Below are 19,761 nucleotides of genomic sequence, written 5' to 3'. Positions count from 1 at the left end.
CCACATGCCTTTTTGCAAAAGAGCTCTTTCGCAAAAAGGCTTCTTCCTCGTAGAATGAGGATTACCAATTGAGCAAAAAGCCCTCTGTTCTTTCAATTTACTGTCAAAAGAACGTGCTTGCAGTGTGGACGTAACTCAAGTTTTGTCGGAAAAATGGCCGTTTTCCCAACAAAACTCTGTAGTCTGGACATAGCCTCAGTGTGGGCTGTAACAATCTCTCATGGGAAGTACTGAATGAAACAACAGGAATAGAGGGATGAAGTCAAGATGTTCAGGCAGAACATCGGAGGTTGAAGTTATTGTGGTCAGATAAAGAATTCTGAATGTCCTACAGATAAATATCCATCTCTTAGAGTTACTTCTAAAAATGGCATTACTAGAGATTGTAGGACCTGTCTGATTAGCACTGGAACAAAAACAAACACCTATTTCTGGAACTGTGGTTATGGTATTCTTCTTTAGTTCTTGTTCTAAAGTGTTGCTGCTAAACTGCCGATATGGTACATCCCAGAACTGCTGCATTTCAGTGGCAGATGAAACCATACACCAGATAGACTGAACGTGCAAAAATTATTCAGATAAAACTCACAGACAAATTAATGTAGAGCTACTATTTCAAACATCTAAACTTACCTTTTTATATGCAACTATTTATGCACAAGAACTACATACTGTGCAAAAGGCATCTGCAGTTATTAACAAACGAGCAGACATAAGACCTAGCCTTGCTTGGTTTCTTAATTCATATTTTTTAAATGACAGGAAAATGTACGTGATTTATTTAAAAGATTTCATTTTTCAAAAATACAATGTTATTTTTATGAAGATAATTTTTATTTCAGATTTCTTAAAAAAGGGATTGTTAACATTTTTCCATTTAATTTTTTTAGTAACATTTTTAAATGGGAATCCCAAAAAGTGTATTTTATACTGGAAGAGTTCCACGGAGATCAGTTTTGGCATGGGTTCTATTAAATATCTACATCAACAATTTAGATAATAGTATAGTCCGCTAATTAAGTTTGCAGATGATACCAAGCTGAGAGGGGTTGCAAGTGCTTTGGAGGACAGAGTGATAATTCAAAGTGACCTGGACAAAGTGGAGAAATGGTCTGAGTCAAATAGGATGAAATTCAATAAGGACAAATGCAAAGTGCTCCACATAGGAAGGAACAATCAGTTTCACACACAAAAATGGGAAGTGACTGTCTAGGAAAGAATACCGCCGAAATGGATCTGGGGCCAGAGGGGACCAGCAGCTAAATATGAATCAACAGTGTGATGCTATTGCAAAAAACCAAAAAACCCCACAACCTCCCCCCAAAAACGCAAATATCTGGGATGAAATAACAGAAATAAAACATAAGAAGTAATTCTTCTGCTCTCTGTGCTGATTAGACCGCAGTTGGAGTATTGTGTCCAATTCTGGGCACCACATTTCAAGAAAGATTTGGAGAAGGTACAGAGAAGAGCAACAAAAATGATTAAAGTTCTAGAAACCATGACCTATGAGGGAAAACTGAAAGAACTGGGTTTGTTTAGTTTGGAAAAAAGAAGACTGAGACTGGACAGGATGGCAGTTTTCAAGTATCTAAAAGGGTGTCACAAGGAGGAGGGTGAAAAATTATTCTCCTTGCCCTCTGAGGACAGGACAAGAGCAATGGGCTTAAACTGCAGCAAGGGAGATTAAGGTTGGACATTAGGAAAAAGTTTCTAACCGTCAGGGTGATTAAACACTGGAATAAATTGCTAGGGAGCTTGTGGAATCTTCATCTCAAGAGATATTTAAGAGCAGGTTGGACAGACATCTATCAGGAATGGTCGACACGGTGTTTGCTCCTGCCGTGAGGGCAGGGGACTGGACTTGATGACCTCTCAAGGTCCCTTCTGGTTCCCGTGTTCTATGAGTCTAAGCACATGAGGTCAATGACAGCAGCAGTCAGTGATGTCAATGGGGGTCCCAAAGGCAGTAGCACTGAGGAGAGGAGAGGATACAGGGGTCTGAGACAAGCAATTCTGGTCACCTGGCTGCGCACTAGTCTCTCACCTGTGTGTGCCTAGATCCTGTCACTGATCTCCACGACCAAGCCCTGTCTGTGGGTACGCACGAGGGCAGAAGTGGGGGGACAGGGCGGGTATCGGTGCTGAGATTCCTTCCACCAGGCCACATGGGACACGCCCAGAGGCAGACAGTCTGTTTCCATGCGGGGGCTTGCCCTGGGGTCACCGCTACTGGGGCTTAATCCGCAATCCCACTGGAAATGCCAGTTATGAGCTCCAGACCCTGTGTCCGGCTCGTGCTCCTTGTTCTGGGGCTGCAAACGCCTGTTGTTCCCATGCTGGGATCTCTCCCAAGGAGCAGCTGCCCTGATCCCCCAACCCCCGGCTCAGCCCTGCCCTCTCCCCATTCCCTGGGTGGCCAGGTCAAGTGCCTGGCCGTGCGGGGAGCTGAACTAGGAGTTTCCCTTCCCGGCACTGAGCCATCCTGGGGACAGATCACAGGCTCTTTGTTTCCATGGAAACAAGATGTTAAAAAAATGCCTCTAAAGGTCCCATCGAACTCGTCCCCCAGTGGAATCCCAGGGCAGGATCCTTCCCTACTAGGCTTTGACCTGCCTGATCCTACCTGTGCCCAACCACGGGAATCTCCCAGTCCTTCCCCGCTGGGGGCTGATTTCACTAAGGTTGCCAAGTGTCTGGTATCAGCCCAGACAGTCCGGTATTTTCGCTTCCTGTCTGGTAAAAAAATTCAGAAAATACCGGACACTAAAATGTCTGGTATTTTCTGATTTTTTTTCATGGACAGGAGGCAAAAATCCTGGGTGCTTACCAAGTTCTGCAGGGAAGCTGTCTGGCCCGGAGCAGGGACACAATATGGCAGACGGAACGGTCGTCGGCAGCCTGTTAGGGCCAAAAAGTCTCAAAAGCATTTCTTAAAGGGGCCATGCTAGGTTTTTTTTAATTATTATTATTATTATTATTATTATTATTATTTAATTTTTTTTTGCTTAACAACTCTCAGGGTCCTTTTCTTTTTTTTTCAACAATTTTGGTCTCCCCCTTTTTTTCCTCAACAAAATTCTTCCCCATTTTTTTGGGAGGAGGGGGGGTGTTCAGTAGTTTTGGTTAAACCATCTGGCAACCCTAGATTTCATAGCCCAGCAAACCCATCCCTTCCCTCCCAGCCTCCCCTGTAGGAACAGACCCCGTCTCCCCAGATCCTGACCCACACGGGGACAGGAGCAAGACTCTGCAGGGAGGCAAGAAGCCCCCGGATCTGGGTGGAGGGACAGCAGAGAGAAAGGCAAAGACCTCACCAGACAGGCTGGGCCCCAGATCCTAGTTCCAGTGGGAGAGGGGAGAGAAATCAGGCCCCTTTTGGAGTTACCCAGGCTCTCCAGTTCCCAGTGACACCCAGATCCTGGGGTTCAGGAGCTCCAGACACCACAGAGGAGCAAGGCCTCCTGGGCCCTGGATCTCACAAGGGGAAGGATTTCTTGACAGCTGGGACAGTTGCAGAAAGTGAGCATGAAAAGGGCCGCCATGCAGCTGTGGTTGTGGTTAAAATTCAGTAGAAGGAGGGATGTAATGCCATATAATCCCCAGTCCTCGCTGGGAATGGAAGGAAAGAATTAGCGGCCGTGACCACTGAGGTTCATTTTCAATTGGTGCCACCTCATCTGGCTACCTTGTCATTACCAAAAGTGCAGAATCGGTCGTTTTTCAGACCAAGATCTTACACTGTGGGAACCTCCTGAATGCCCATGGACATTAGATTTCATCACAGCCCATTCTCCACTGTCTGTGACAGCAGCATGCTCCTATCCAATGGTTTGCACTCAGTGGCCAGGGAAAATACACATACCGGTGGCCAGTCATGCAGCACCCCTGTCATTTGTCATGGCCCCAACATTTACTGGGTGCTCGGTTGGTTTGATACCTTCCCAGTGGGCACGTTCACTGTGCACGGCTGTAGAACATGCCAGAAGTCGATGGTGCTGTTCTCGGTAGGAAATCGCAGGGCGATAATTGAGTGTTCGCCAGACAAGCCCTTAGCGGTGCCATTGGAAGTGCAGGGAGTAATTTCACTCACTCTCTGGCAGTGAGTTGTGTTTCACTCCATGGATTGTCTGTTCATCCCAGGGCACTTTCCCTCTTCCCCCCTCTCTGAGCCATGACATGCAAAGGCCCCACCCTGGGCTGTCAGAGCGGCCCAGTGAAGCTGGGCACCTAACTCTCAGTTAATTTCATCTCCCTTGGGTCCCTAAGAAGCCACCCCCAGTAGTTGCTGTGTGGCAAAATGCTCTGGGATGATGCTCAGTCACTTACCTTGGGCTGCAGCCAAAGCAGGGCAGTCTGGCTGCTTCTCCCTTGACCGGAGGTTTAATACCGGGTAGCCCTCCATTGCCCAAGCGAGTCCCTGCTTTGATTTCCAGCCCAGGGTTCAGAGCGAGGAAAGGAGGCTCCCTATTAACTGGCCATCAGGCGTGATCTGTGCAGCTCCGGGCTCCCGTGAGCACCGGCCGCTCTTCTATGAAACCACACAGGAAATGCGGATACCGAGCAGCGCACATAAGGACTTCGTTCCCTCCCCTGCACACTTCATTGAAAATGAGCTGCAATTGGTTTTTGTAAATTTCATTTAATAAGGTAAGTGGAGGGGTCATTCAGATTCTTCTCCAAAAGTAGAGAGGAAGATTTTTTTCAGACCAGAGAGAGACACCATGATAGGACAAGAGAGAGAAAACCTCGTTCATTGCACAGCATCGTCAGCTTGCTGCTTTTCCCTGCCTACTATCCAGGGAAACAGTGAGAGCTGGATCCCTGGGGGGGTTATATATCCAGCTCTAACAGCCCTTTGATCGTGTGATCTTATTCCCTCTGTGCTGCCAATGAAGTGTCCAGATCATTGTTCACACACGTGTTGGAGTCAGAAATGGAACCCACATGGAGATAGGGGGGAAGGGGAAATTCTAAGGTGGAGCATTGTGCATGAATTAATTGTGACCTGATTACTCCAAATGTCGATCACTATCAAGATGATTTCTCAGATGCTCCAAGCCATACAGCAGAAGTGGGGAACCTACAGCCCCTGGGAGGGATCCAAGCTGTGGCTTGCCTTGATCAGGCCTGTGAGGTGCAGGGCTCCCTCCCTCCAGAAGCAGGGACAGCTGGCACTGGCACATCAGCCACATGCGGTGGGAGGAGGAGGGGAGGTGTGTGTTGCTGTAGCTGGAGCACTAGCACCAGCTCCCCACAGCCTCTCTCTCTTTGGACCTATGAAGACAATAGAAATGGCCATTGGACTTTGTGGGCATGGGCCTGGCTTGAAAGGTTTGGGCAGTGGTGTTGGAAAGCTGGGGTAAGGCCTTGACTTTGAATCCTCTGTAGTTTAAGTTTTAGAACTAGATAAAACTCTTCCTTTATTTATGGCCTGTGCTTACACAACCTTAAAATCCTCTCTTCTTTGGTTAATAAGCTTGTATTACTGTTAAACCCAATCCAGTGTGTTTCTGTTGTCTGCGTAACTCTTAAGGTTGCCAGATAGTTTAACCAAAAATACCGAATACCCTCCCTCCCCCAAAAAAACCCATGAGGGAAAAAATTCTGTTGAGAGAAAAAAAAAGGAGGAGACCAAAGTTGTTGAGCAAGAAAAAAAAAGCACCCTGAGAATTGTTAAGCAAAAAAAAAAAAAAAGGGAAAGAAAAAAGAAAAAAGGCGTGGCCCCTTTAAGAAACGCTTTTCAGGCTTTTTGGCCCTAACAGGCTTGTCTCCCTGCTCCGGGCCAGACAGCTCCCCTGTGGAACCAGGATTTTTGCCTCCTGGCCAGGAAAAAATCAGAAAATACAAGACATTTTAGGTGTCCGGTATTTTCTAATTTTTTTTACAGAACAGGAGGCAAAAATTCCGGACTGACCGGGTTGATATCAGACACCTGGCAACCCTAGTAATTCCATTTAAAGTGGCACATTTGTGTGTCTGGTTCCCTTAAAGCAAAAACAATCCCAGTCTCTCAAGCCCATCCAGGAGAAGGCTGGGCAACACAGAATCTATATTTCTGGGGGGAAATCCAGGACTGGGCATGTATTGGGGTCACTCTGCTGTGTAACCAAGACTGGAAAAACCAGAGAGTGACCCAGGTATGGCTGGCAGGCTGCAATTACACATCCTGGTTATGACTTTGGAAGCAGCACCAGGTGACTTTGTGTGTCCCGTGTCCCAGGGTCTGGATGCTGCAAGGGGATGCTCGGGAGTGAGGGGAGCCTGCTGCTAATTTGCCGAGTGACAGCTGGTCTGCGAGGCATGGAGGAGAGCTTACAGGGGCAGAGTTGGGGAGCTGATTGCATGCTAGAGGCAGGTGGTGGCAAGGTGCCTCCCAGCCGTGAGTACTAGGGATATAAGCGAGTAGTTGACTATCCGGGTACTTGAGTACTTGAGTCAACTATTTGCCTACTCACATTTCCCCCCCTTCTACTCTGTACCGACTTAAAAGCTGGTTCCCCCCAGCACTATCACCACAGTGCTGCCCCTTCCCTCCTCCCCCCCTCACTGTTGCCTCTCTCAGAGGCAGCAGGGGGTGCTGCCATGAAACAGCCTTGGCCTGCAGTGGGCCCCAGCCAGGGCAGGGAGCCTACTACAGTTAAACTGCAGTGTTGCAGTGGGGAGGCTCCTGGAAGCTTCCTCCCTTATCGACTAGTCGTGTAGAAATTCTATCGATGACACGCTTTGCTATTTGCTCCCCTCCTAACATCCCTAACGCGTATCCCGGGAAGCAGCACGGGGCGGGAACTCACTGCAGGTTTAGGGCAGGTACAAATCTCTCCCCAGGGGCTGCCCAGGGTGAAGGATGGAGGGAAGAGCTGTGACTGCCAGAGGCACCTGAGTCCCATCGCCTCCCGGGGCTCCGCCCCAGCTCTGAGCTCTGCAAACCCGCTGGCTGAGCCTGAACCCAGGGTGCTGCTCCTCCTAGATACCCAGACACGGCTCCTTCGTCCCACCGTTTAGATCACGGCAGCGTCCTTCTGGCAGATCCATTTGAGCTCCGCGCCGCACGTCTCCGAGTGAATCCGGCTGCCTTTGATCCAGCCGCAGCTGTTCCCGTCTGCCGGGCCCAACACAGAGAAGCTGCAGGATTGAAGGCAGCATCAGTAGCGCTGGGGGTCCCCGTAACAAGGAAAGGCCCTTCAATGATACCTCCCCCCGCCTCTCCCCCGCCTCGCTCTGCTGGGAACCTTGGCTGTGGAATTGTCTGTCTCTGTCACTACCCTGCAGAGCATCAGTCCAGCTGACAGCCTAGGAGGTGAAAGGGTTTCTGGCAAGGAATGAACGAGGTTGAATTTCATGGGGTCAGTGACTTGGCATTTTGTCATTGGTCACCCAGACCTCCCACAGCTCAATGTCCCTTTAAAACGCCAAGTCAGAGTCTCAGGGGTGAGAGGAGACCTGGGTAAGGGGCAGCCACAGGGAGCCAGAGAGCTGGTCCAGATGAACGGTGAGGGCTGGATTCACAAAGGGACTAAAGAGCCTAACAGCTCCTTCAGGCCCCTCCATCCCAAATCCGCTTTCCCCTGGGATTCACCAAACCCCGGCTCAGCTGCCACCAAACCCTGGCTGCTCCTGAATGTTCAGAGGGGAGGTTTCCTGGGCGCTCGTGCCTGCCTCTGGGCATGCACTTGGCTGCCTCCCTCTAGGCTGCCGGCTGCCCACACCCCAGTGTGATGTACGAACTAGCAGAATCCAGACATTCCCCTGTCTAATGCACCTGTGGGCCCTGAGCTGGTCAGCATGTGTGACAGTCTGTATCCCTATGCCCGTCCCCCCTTCGCATGTTAAAGCCTGCCTTGTGAGGTGTCATTTGAAAATTCATAATTTGCTGATCATCATTGTCCTGCTAGATGTGGCTATATTGGGTGCAGAGTTATAAAATTCTACTGCAGGGCCAGGGGATCTCTGGCCTGCAGGCTGGATCTGGCTTAATTTCATCTGGCCCAGGGCAAGTCTTTGTCATGTGCTGGAAGCTCTGAGCTATGGCGCCACCCACAGCCACTGCAGGGCTGAAACGAAGAGCTTGCCCCACTATGCAGGGGGAATAGGATGCCAGTCTGATCAGGGAAGCTTAGAGTCCACATGCATCTACCCTTGAGGTTTCCATTGGTGGGGACTGCAGCCAGTGGGAGCTGCAGGGGTGGCACCTGCAGGTGTGGACTTCAGGCACCATGTAGATCCACCTGATCACATCCTGGCAGCTTGTGGGAGTGGTGCAGGGCCTTAGAGCCACAGCAGCACCTGAACCCCTCCCACATGATAAAACTCCCAGTCCTGAGCCCCCTATCACATTCTAAACCCCTCAATTCTGGCCTCACCCCAGATCCTAGGGGCAGACCAGTGCCTCTGAACTCCCCCTTCCCTCCCGTAGGGCTGGGTGTGACCCACGACTGATTTTTGTTGTGGGTCAGAGGCTTTCCTTAGAAAAACCAAAGCTGGGTAAAAGGCACCCCCAGTTTGAGAAATGAGGGGACACAGCAGGGCAGGTTCTACCCGGAGGGCTCTGAGCTGGTAGGGTTCAAAGGCCACGTCCTGGCTGGGGCCCAGAGCTGAGCAGCCACCAAACAGCAAGGAGAGACAAACACTGTGACCGCTTGAAGCCCAGGGGTTCAGGCGCTGAGCTGGAAAGTGGGAGACCCCAGTTCAAATTCCCTTGTGGCTGCAGGGGAGCCTCTTCTGGCCACTTGAGCTAGGGGTTAGTCAGAGGGGCGTGGGGGGAGGTCTCCCTCATTCTCTCCTGTGAGTAAATAAAGAGGGATTGGAGCAAAGGGACTAACTAGCACCTCAGTGAAGAGAGATGACTTCTAGCCCCCATCCATCAGTCTAGATGAACCCTTACTCCTGAAAAAAATGAGATTTACAGGGTTTTTTTCCCCAAAAAGGGGCTTTTTTTTGAAAGAACTGCATCTAGACTGATTTTTGTTTTTCGAAAACACCTTTTTCGAAAAAGCCATCGGACGAGATTATGCAAATAAAGCACAAGATTTTAAAACCTGTGCTTCATTTGCATTTTCGATTTCCCTCATTTGCATTCCTCTTTCGAAAGAGGAATGTGGTCTAGACGCACCCTAGGAGGTGTTTCTGGTTCAGTTACACTGGAAACCCTCCAGTGTAGACAAGGTCTGGACATGTCTATAGGTGCTTCTACCACTACAGCTTATGCCAGTTTTCCTGTTCAGGATAGGCTACCCTGCTGTAAGCACAGGTATATGGGGGTAAATGTCATAATATTAGGGCCCTTACTGCCCCTTCCCCCCCAGTCCCTCTGCTATGTTAGGAAAAATACCCTTAACTGCCATAGCCACACTGGTGAAATGTTCAGGTGCAAGCCAGGCCTTAAACAGACGCTGGACATTGAACATCAGCAAGTTGTACAAAGGAAGCTTTCTTCAAACAGCTCAAACAGGAAACACAAGGCAGCACTCACCGCGCTGGGTCTAACGGGGAGCCGTCCACCCAGGTCCACTTTCCCCCGCGAGGTATCGCTTTAAGGCCAATCCAGATAAAGTTTTCACCTTGCGTAACATTCTGTACGGAGTCCTGTGAGGGCCAAGCAGAGGGAGAGGGCTGAATTTGCTCTAACAGGCTAGAATTCCCTTAGCGCTCCCATTAGATGCCCATTCCGGGATCCGGTGGCTCTGCCCAGGTTGCCAGCTGGAGAACCCATCAGCACCTGAGCTAACTCACCCTCACCCCTGGGCAGTGCAGGGAAATGTGACTGTCTGGGCAGACCTGGTAACACCAGCATCAGTCCTTGGGGTGAGTTGGTCCTTTAAGGGAGTCCTGGGATCAGCCTCACAGGAGATTAATTTACCTCTCAGCCCAGGCCCAAGTGGTGGAAGCAGATGACCGGGAGCCAGGCCTGGTGGAGCCCAAGGTCAGTTAGGGCAGGGGGCAATTGGATGGCTTAAGAGAGTGGTGATTTGCTCCACTCAGGGGCCTGAGAGTGGAAAGCCTGTGGCAGCCAGACGACAAGTCTGGGAGGGAGATCTGTGCTGTTCTGGGCAGCTTGAAACAAGCCAAATCCCCAGAAGGGGAGCAACCCCTACAGTGTGGGGTTTGGAAAAGGAGAAATGAGACAGGGGAGACCCAGGCAGGACAATCACAGCTGCCCGGGGATTGTAACTAAGGACACACGACTCTCTCCAGTTGGAGTTTGAGCCCATATTTTACCATCTCCTCCTGGCTCTGGAGCACGAGCAGTCGCGAGCTCTTCCCCAAGCAGTCCTTCTGGCTCCAAGCCCAGTCTTTCCGCTCTTCCGACAGCCAGTAGCACTTGTCCCCACGCAGCAGCCAGTCCGTGGGGCAAAGTTTGCACCCGGCACCCCCTGAAGGGCGAGTTAGGAACAGAGGTGTCATCAGTTCTGAACATGCAAACTGCATCCGGCTGAAAACTCTTGTTCAAAGATCTGGTTTAATGGTAAAAAATGCCATTTGGACCCAAATGAAAGTTTTTAGTTTAGTTGAAATTGTTCATTTTTTGGACTCTGTGGCTGTGTCTAGACTGGCAAGTTTTTCCGCAAAAGCACTTGCTTTTGCGGAAAAACTTGCCAGCTGTCTACACTGGCCACTTGAATTTCCACAAGAACACTGACGATCTCATGTAAGATTGTCAGTGCTTCTTGCGGAAATACTATGCTGCTCCCATTCGGGCAAAAGTCCTTTTGTGCAAAAGGGCCAGTGTAGACAGCTCAGATTTATTTTGCGCAAAAAAGCCCCGATCACGAAAATGGCCATCGGGGCTTTTTTGCACAAAAGCGCGTCTAGATTGGCATGGATGCTTTTCCGCAAAAAGTGCTTTTGCGGAAAAGCGTCCGTGCCAATCTAGACGCTCTTTTCCGCAAATACTTTTAACGGAAAACTTTTCCGTTAAAAGCATTAGCGGAAAATCATGCCAGTCTAGACGTAACCAGTGTGTATATTTTATGGGGGTGGGGGATTCATTTAGTGTTCATGGGAGGAAAACACTTTACTCTTCCCATTTTCCCTATTGGAAAAGTGGGGAGGGCTTTCCCCAGAGCAGTGCCCAAAAAGCCAGGCATGCTGTAGGCCAGGACTGAACCATGTTGTCACAGATTGAAGCTTTTACCTGGTGTTCATGTCTTACTAAAGACCTGCTCTTATTCAGTCCTCTTCTGGGCTTAGTGCTGGAGTCTCTGGCTGGGAGTATCTCGACTGGACCATCTCGGCTCTTAAAAGGTGACCAGAGGCGGGTCTACAGGAGACCTCAAGGGAAACTCAGGCTAAACATACACTGCCACTTAACTGCACTGCAGCTTTCTGCACTTTAAATGTCAGCGTTGCAGTCTGGCAGTAGGGGGCGCTGTGCCCTGCCAGTGCCAGGACTCAGGCAGCGCTAAAAGCAAGGGACTGAAAATCCCATAGTACTTCTTGAATATGGGGATCTGAGTCGGTCCAGATTCCGGTTTGGGTGACTGCAAATTGCCTACCCTGCAATGTCAGCAGGCTGTGGGATGCATCTTCCACCCTTCCTGCACTCTGGCAGTGGGAATTCCTCTGACTACCAGATGTCACTGCTGCTTCTCTAATAGCTGAGATTTATTATTTATTGTTAGTTAATTATAAGCTCAGTTGGGCAGGAATTTTAAAAAAATGTTTTACAGCATCTGGCATGAGTGGACCCTTGGGTACTACTGCAGTACAAATCAATAATTACCAAGGCCGTCAAGTGTCAATCACACTACTAATAATAGAATACCAGATATTTAAATATTTTTAGCTGTTTTCTACACGTTCTAAATATTTTTATTTCAGTTGCAACACACAATTCAAAGTGTACAGCGTTCACTTTATATTCAGTTTTGATTACAAATATTTGCATGGTAAAAACTAGTATTTTTCAGTTTACCTAGTGCAAGTAGCATTGTGCAATCTATTATGAAAGTTGAACTTACAAATATAGAATTATGTACAAAAAACCCTGCATTGTTTTATTTTTCAATGTAAAACTTGAGAGCCTACAAGTGCACTCAGACCTATTTCTTGTTCACCTGATTGTTCAGGCAAATAAGGAAAGAGTAAAATAACCATATTGGTACCGTAGCAGGCCCTTCCAGCATTGGCCTTGAATCCTCGAGCTGGGAGTGATGCAATGAAAGAAGACCGCAGCACCGGGGTGATATAGCCCAGCACAATTGTGTCTAAAGCATTAAAAGGTACCCTGTCAAAATACAGATCACCCTGCTGGCTGAACATTGTTTCCTGCTGTAGTTACCAGGAGAATTTTCTGCCCACTTTTCTTGGCCAAAATTTGCCTTTTTGCCAGAATGAAAATCACCACAGAAAAAACGTTTCAGTCGATTGTTTCCAATTTTTGGTTCAATTCCCCTCTCCTACCCGGAACAGAAACGTTCTTGCACATTTAACATCCTTTTCATTGCACATGTTGGCAATTCTCACATTTTTATCGCAAGTCTTGTGATTTGTGTGTGTATGTTTTTCTTGGAGTCAGGTGATTAAGTGCAGTTTAGTTTGTTTAAAAAAAGTTTTATGAAAAAAGCTTAAAAATCTGGCTTTAGGTGCCTAGAAATTAGAAAGTAACAAAAATCCCCAAAATGTTGTTTTTGTCAAATCTCATGATTCTTTTTGAGGGCTTATGAAAGGCTTTTGAGCAGCAGGAGGTGGCTGGACTAGGTGGGGTACAAATAAAAGGACCTTGGTATGAATGAGAAGCCAGCCTCTTGTATTTCAAGTTGATCGTATCCCTTCAATATGGAGACATGTCTTCAGTCACAGTGAGAGTCCTGCAGATTCCTCCAGGAAAAGTGACCAGGTTACCTGCCAAGCTGCCATGCCGGGGTTCGCATAGAATTGATTTCAAGCGAGACTGGAAATCCTCCAGGTAGAAGCTGCATTTAGTGCTTTTGATTCTGGTTTCCCTGTTCTCTGATGTATTCCAAGCCTCTCTGCTCTGTTTGTCACCAGAGACCTGCAACTGGGAAACTTCAAAACAGTGTCAGTCACTAAGGCTATGTCTAAACTACTTTTTTTTTTTTTTTTTTTGCAGAAAAGAGGCAATGCAAATGAAGCAGTCATTAGCATTTTCTCATGCTTCATTTGCATAATCTCTTCCGATGTTTTTTGCGCAAGAGGTTTTTGTGTAAAAACTAGGGCTGTGTCTAGACTGCATCCCTTTTCCGTAAAAGGGATGCAAATTAGACACATCGCAATTGCAAATGAAGCGGGGATTTAAATCCCCCCCGCTTCATTTGCATAAACATGGCTGCCATTTTTTTCTGGCTCGGAGTTTTGCCAGAAAAAAGCGCCAGTCTAGACGGGGATCTTTTGGAAAATAAAGCCTTTTCCGAAAGATCCCTTATTCCTTATTTTAAGAGGAAAAGGCTTTATTTTCCAAAAGAGCCCCGTCTAGACTGGCAGTTTTTTCCGGCAAAGCTCCGAGCTGGAAAAAAGCAGCAACCATGTTTATGCAAATGAAGGGGGGGAGATTTAAATCCCCACTTCATTTGCAATTGCGATGTGTCTAATTTGCATCCCTTTTACGGAAAAGGGATGCAGTCTAGACACAGCCTAGCAGTGTAGACGGGTGTGTTTTTGTGCAAAACCCCCCTTTTTGTGCAAGATCTGTATATCTCCTTTTTTGAGGCATAAGAATCTTGTGCAAAAGGTTTTTTTTTTTTGCGCAAAACAAATCCGTCTACAGAGGGAGGCAGAGGTAACGGAAAACCTGAAAGAGAAGAAAAGAGACTGGAGTGAACCTTGGAGGGTTGGCGGGTGTGGAAGTGAGAAGTACAAAATAGTTCTCTTTTGGGGCGAGGGATGGGATTGTTAGGGGTGTTGAAGAGTCTCCACCAGACAGACACTGGCTGACCCCAGACCTTCCCTATTCACTCAGGCATGTCTGCTTTTGTCCCTGTACCTCCTGTGCTCATGGGTCTCTTCAGCCTCTTCCCCCATCCCCAGGTGGCCTTGCACACCCATGCCCATTCAGCCCTTGGCTCAGTGCTGTCACCCCTCTACCTTCTGATCCCACATCCCAGTCTGTCCCCCCCACTAGCCACTCGAACCCCAGGCTGTAACCTCCCAGCAGCCCCATGTGTCCACTTTGGTGCTGATACAAACTGGAGGGAGCCATGGGGGATAATGTGTGACCCTGGTTTTAGGGGGAGGGAGGAATGGCAGGGACACATAGAACCCCTGGCATGGAGGGAGGGGAAGACACAGAGCCCCTGGCAAATGGGGGGACAATGGTATGTGGGGAGAAACACACGGAGGGGTATAGATGGGATGCGGGAGGGGTCTGGCTGCCACGAGCCCCTGGGAGGTGTAGTCAGCCCCACACAAGTGACGAAGCGAGTGACTCTCTAGAAGGAATAACATCCACGTGACTGCTCTGCAGCCTCGCACCACTTACCCCGAACAGCCAGCGCGATCACAGCTACCAACAGGACAAGGCACCCAGCCCCGGCCAGCCCCAGAGTGACCCAGATCCAGTGCTGGTACTGAGGGGAACCTGGAAGAGTCAGGGTTTGGTGAGCAAGGGCCCTCATTTTCTGTGGTTAACCTCCCCACTCCCTGAATTCACTGATTAAAAGAAAAATTCTGTGTCTTCCTGTGATTCAACTGAAATGCTGAACTTGAGTTTCCTGATCCACAATCTATAGAGCAGGGCTGGGCACGATGGGGCTTGCCGCTCGGGGGTTAGATCTATCTCACCTAACACGTTGATCCGGCCCGTAGACCGCATCTTATGCTTTCTATTTATATCCTGCTGCTCGTGCCAGTGAGTTTCCAGGCTGTGGCTCAGGCAGCGGGATCCTATTTAAATGGCTCCCAGTCATGGCACTATCCCAGCATGGGGTGGAGCTGTGAGCCCTTGAAATAGCCACAGCAATCCTAGGTGGCTGCCAGGCAATGCGGTAGCAGCAGGGGTGAGAATGGTAAGCCCTTTGCTGTGTTTTTAATTCAAAGCCTCTTGCCCCAGACAACTCAGGGAAGGCTACTCCCCAGACCACCCCCATTGGGGTGGATCGAGCCCATAACCACATACTAAAATTCATTAAGAGGCCCCCCCTTTAAAAATTATTGCCCACTCCCGATATAGAGGTATCAGTTGAACACAATGTTTTAGAGATATAGTTACACGTTTTAGATCAGTTTGCCGCCGGTCATTATCATGAAATGTTACAATGCAAAAAAAATAACAGAACTTCAATTTGCTTCTCTTACAGCTACCCCACGTGCACGTCTGTAGTCTATATTTTCCAGGAAATTGTGTGTAAAAATGCACCAAAAATAAATCAAAACTTGCTTTTTATATGAACACTGTTCACGTTCTGAGTTAGTCCTGGAGGAGAACTGAGAATAACGCTGAGATGCATTAAAACCAGAACTTCGCTCCCGCTATGCCATTGAGTAACCTCCATGCGCCAGAACCAGTTTATTGGAATATTTTTAGCCTTGTCATGTTAAACAGCATTCAGAAATCAACCACGAGAAGGGGCAGTTGTGTGCACTGAAGAAGTGATACTGGGTCTTGCCGTACAGTTGGTTAATATGTGTTTTAAATTTTTTTTTCACAAACTGTAAATACTCAAGAGTCTCTATTAAAAAACAAAAAACAAAAAGCCAAAAAAACCCCTCCAAATTGTGGGTCTTTTCCATAGCAAATGGATTTCTAGTGTCCCTATGGGTGATGCAGCTTCATCCTCTAGCATGTGGGTCAATAACATACCCAGGGGTCATGTTCCCCTGTGGGAACCCTCGATGGGTTATGCTCCTTCTCACCCCAGCAGGAACAGCTGCACTCGGAGAACCCCGGAACTCCAGCCCTGAACATGTGTCGGCACGGCAGCCGGGAGGTAGGATCCCCAACCCGGACAGAAAGACGGGCAGTAGCTCTGCTCAAGCTAAGATTAAAACCAGCCGTGTGGATGGTGCGGCTTGGGCGGTGGCTCGATTCAGCCACTAAAGCTCAGACCCAGGAGTCCAGGGGACCCAGATGGGCTGAGACCGGGCTGCCCTCTCGCAGCAATGGCCATGCTGCTATTTGTAGCATGCTAGCTCCAGCAGAGTGAGTTTCCGTCTCTGCGTGGGAGGGGAAGCAGGGTCCCAGCTGCAGTGTAGACTTATCCCAGGTGTCTCCACCAGCTCCTTCCTGAGAGATACATTCAGTCACCCCCTAATTTAGCTGTGCAGCTGCCTCTCAAGCCATGCACAAGTGCTTAAGGCTGAGGTGGGGAGAGATGCCTTTCTGCAAGTCACAGAGCTGCCATAGCCGGGGGAGAGGTGTCTCTGCCAGGAGCTGCTGCAGTCAGGGAAAAGATACCTTCCCCCATTTTCTATCCAGCCTAGATGCACATCCCTTTCACATCGGTGCTCATAACAAAATTCATTCTGCACATGAACATAAATATTAGAGGGAACACTGGTGTACCTCCCATTGGCGTTGTGCTACACTCACTCTCTGCTTCCTACAGTCCCCACTTCTCACAACAGAGACGCCATTTCAGATTTCTGTGTGACTTAAAGCGGTGTTTCTGAACCTTTTTTTATAAAGTACCCCTTTAAAAAAATTATAAGTACCCCCAGTACCTACAGTTTTCAGACACATAATTTTTTTTTTAACCATTGCAACACATTTGTTTAAACAATTTAATTATAACTGGGCAGGCAATGAAATTTTTGAGTGTAAAAAGTACAAAAATAATAAAGCGCTGTAAAACTTAAAACAAAAATTCAGTTTTCTCCAAATTTCAGTTGTGTTGACGTACCCCCCCAGACTTCTCTCGAGTACTCGCAAGGGTCCTCGTACCACTGGTTGAGAAACACTGACTTAAAGGACTTTTTGACAGGTTATCAATGCTAATGTTTATTCTTACTTTATTACAAATACAAATGAGAGAGCGAGAGAGACAGACCTCTTTTCCAAACTGAAAAGACCCAGCCTTTTTAATCTCTCCTCATATGTTGTTCCATACTCCTTAATCATTTCTGTTACCATTTTCCGTACCCTTTCCAAAACCGATCTATCTTTTTTTGACATGGGATGACCAGATCTGCATTCAATACTCAATATGTGGGCGTACTGCTGTAAGTATAGTGGGGGTCACATTTTCCAGTGTGATTACTTTGCCTTTCTGAGCACTGAATTTCATCTTCACTTTGTTGCCCCATCACCTAGTTTTGTGAGGTCCCTTTGTAGCTCTTCACAGTCTGCTTCGGATTTAACTTTGAGTAGTTTTGTATCATCTGAACACTTTGCATCCTCACTGTTTACCTCTTTCTCCAGATTATTTCTGAATGGGCACGTCTAGACTGGCAAGATTTTGCACAAGAACACTGACTTTGTAACGTATAAAATCAGGGCTTCTTGCGCAAATACTTTGATGTTCCCGCTCAGGCATAAGCCCTCTTGTGCAAGAATACTTGCACAAGAGGGCCAGTGTAGACAGGAACATTAATTTCTTGCGCAAGGAAGCCCGATGGCCAAAATGGCCATTGGAGCTTTCTTGCGCAAGAGAGCACCTACACTGGCACGGATGCTGTTGCGCAAAAGCAAATCTTTTGCGCAAAGGCACATGCCAGTATAGACGTTCTCTTGCGCAAATACTTTTAATGGAAAAACTTTTCCATTAAAAGTATTTGTGCAAAATCATGCCAGTCTAGACGCAGCCAATATGTTAATCAGCCCTGGTCCCAATATAAACCCCGGGGAGACACCACTGTTTATCTTCCTTGATGCTCACCATTTATTCCTACCCTTTGTTTCCTACCTTTTAACTGGAGCCCCTGGCAGTATTTTCAGGATCATCTAATGTTCAGCTTCAAACCCTGTCACATATCACACTCAAGCTGTGTAGCATTTAAGAACTCTGTCTGGGGCTGGGGCACCCACCGTGTGTAGATCTCATGTACAAAAACTCCCCTAGAACCCCCTTTAAATGGCGCCTTTGCCACACAGGCTGGAAGCTCACAGTGACGTTTTCAGGGCACATTTTTCAATATTTGCCTAACCCAAAAAAATCCCCATTTCCAAACATTTAATAATTCCTCAAGCAATTACTTCTGCCAGGCAGTTTGTTAGCAGGAGTATTGGCAGAAAGTGAGCGCAAAACGGGTAGAAACACAATTCTGGTAAATTCCTTTACAATCTCAAGCAAATGAGTGGAGAGATTTGTTGCAGCATTTCCCCGGTCCCAGCCAGGAATGGAAGGAAAGAATTAATGACTGTGAGCATTGAAGTTCACATTTAGTTGGTGCAACAGTGTCTCACTAACTGTCCTTCTGGAGAATGCAGCATCAGTCTTCATTTAGAATAGTAATAGAGAGGTAGCTGTGCTAGTCTGATCTTGCTAAAGCAAAAGGCAAAACTATGTAGCATTATAAAACTGACTCACCCCACCTTCTGCACTAAATCTGAATTTATTTTTTCATTGTATCCCTCTGGTATATATGGTTGTGCCAATTCTCTTCCAGAATATGATCTGAGGAAGTGGGTCTGGCCCATGAAAGCTCATCACCTATTAAACCATCTTGTTAGTCTTTAAACTGCTACCTAGTTTTTCCTTCTTCATTTAGAATTAGACCAAAGTCCTAAGCTGTGGGAACCTCCTGAAGGAGGTTGCACATTTTGATTTAGGTGTTACATACAATTAAGTTTTATAATAAGACTACAAGTTGGACCTCTCTAGTCCGGCATTCTCTGGTCTGGCAACATCCGTGGTCTGGCATGATTTGAGTTAGCCAGATGTCCACTTATCATGGGTATGGCCAAGTTTCCCGCGGTCCCCTAAAGTTTGTTTATAGCCACCAGTGCTGGCTCTCTGTGTTCTGTTAGTTCTAATTTACCCCTAATGGTCTTCTCAGAGCCCAGCAAGCAGTGGACGTGTTGGTGATGATGCTAGACAATATTGGCCTTCTGTGGTCTGGCAAATTCTCTGATTTGGCACCGGTCAGGTGCCGAGGTGCTCGACTAAAGAGGTTCAGGCTGTACAGCACATTTTCCATTGTCTGTCATAGCAGTGTTGTCTTATTTGATTGCTTTCATTCAATCTTCAATGGAAATACCTTTAGCAGTGATCAGTCAAGAATCACCCATGGATCTGTTGTCCCCTAACATTCTCTGGGTGCTTTTTCTATTTTCCTTCAGTGCAATGGTCCTGTGTAGTGCTGAAGAACATGCCAGAAGTCGATGGTACTACTCACGGTAGTAAATCCTGTGCATATCATAGAATACTAGGACTGGAAGGGACCTCGAGAGGTCATCGAGTCCAGTCCTCTGCCCTGGATGAGCTGGATCAAGCCCTTAGTGGTGCCACTGGAAACAGAAGGAGTATTTTTCACTCACTCTCTGGCAGTAAGTTCTACTTTACTCCATGGGTCATCTGCTCATCCCAGACCACTTTCCCTCACCCTTCTCTGACCCACGGCACGGAAAAGCCCCCACTGGGACTGTCACAGCTGCAGATGCTCAATCCCTAGTAAATTTCAGCTCCCTTGGGTCTCTTTGAAGCCATCTCCTATAATTTCTGAGTCGTGAGAGCAGATACTCAGTCACTTACCTTGGGCCCCCAGTGCAGTGGGGCGGCAGCCTGGCTGTCTCTGCTTTGGCCGGGGTTTTAACGCCATGTAGCCCTCTTCATCCTCCATTGGCCAAGCATGTCCCTCCAGGGCTCAGAGTGGGGAAAGGAGGCCCCCCATTAACTGGCCGTCAGCCTCGATCTGTGCAGCTCAGGG

General features: G+C 47.9%; 2 protein-coding genes across 2 annotated transcripts in view; both read right to left on the bottom strand.

Moving 5' to 3' along the window:
- The window catches only part of LOC142823078 (killer cell lectin-like receptor subfamily B member 1B allele C), a 21,921-nt gene extending 17,516 nt beyond the window's left edge, over nucleotides 1–4,405 (bottom strand). The window contains exon 1 of the mRNA XM_075913366.2: nucleotides 4,330–4,405. Within this exon, the coding sequence (XP_075769481.2) occupies nucleotides 4,330–4,405 (76 nt within the window). The remainder of the gene's footprint in view (nucleotides 1–4,329) is intronic.
- LOC142823198 (killer cell lectin-like receptor subfamily G member 1) lies at nucleotides 3,108–19,761 on the bottom strand. The gene is made up of 6 exons (XM_075913799.2): nucleotides 19,587–19,761; nucleotides 14,438–14,536; nucleotides 12,844–13,008; nucleotides 10,219–10,373; nucleotides 9,473–9,585; nucleotides 3,108–7,125 (listed from the first exon to the last, which is right to left on the bottom strand). The coding sequence occupies exons 1-6, from the start codon at nucleotides 19,672–19,674 to the stop codon at nucleotides 7,002–7,004; spliced, it is 744 nt and encodes a 247-aa protein (XP_075769914.2). The 5' UTR covers nucleotides 19,675–19,761; the 3' UTR covers nucleotides 3,108–7,001.

The sequence above is a fragment of the Pelodiscus sinensis genome, chromosome 19, assembly GCF_052426305.1.
Source record: "Pelodiscus sinensis isolate ZL-2025 chromosome 19, ASM5242630v1, whole genome shotgun sequence".
NCBI classification, from domain to species: Eukaryota; Metazoa; Chordata; order Testudines; family Trionychidae; genus Pelodiscus; species Pelodiscus sinensis.
The sequence above is the reverse complement of the archived record's forward strand: the minus strand, read 5'-3'. Positions and strand labels throughout refer to the sequence as shown.

What these genes read in the sequence shown, in the direction of transcription:
- LOC142823198 (XM_075913799.2), bottom strand. Translation starts at nt 19,674, where the DNA reads ATGGAGGATGAAGAGGGCTACATGGCGTTAAAACCCCGGCCAAAGCAG. An exon ending in CACTGCACTGGGGGCCCAAG is followed by an intron (nt 14,537 to 19,586) that starts GTAAGTGACTGA and finishes TGACTCTTCCAG; the next exon opens with GTTCCCCTCAGTACCAGCAC. An exon ending in TCCCCGTTAGACCCAGCGCG is followed by an intron (nt 7,126 to 9,472) that starts GTGAGTGCTGCC and finishes TCAATCCTGCAG; the next exon opens with CTTCTCTGTGTTGGGCCCGG.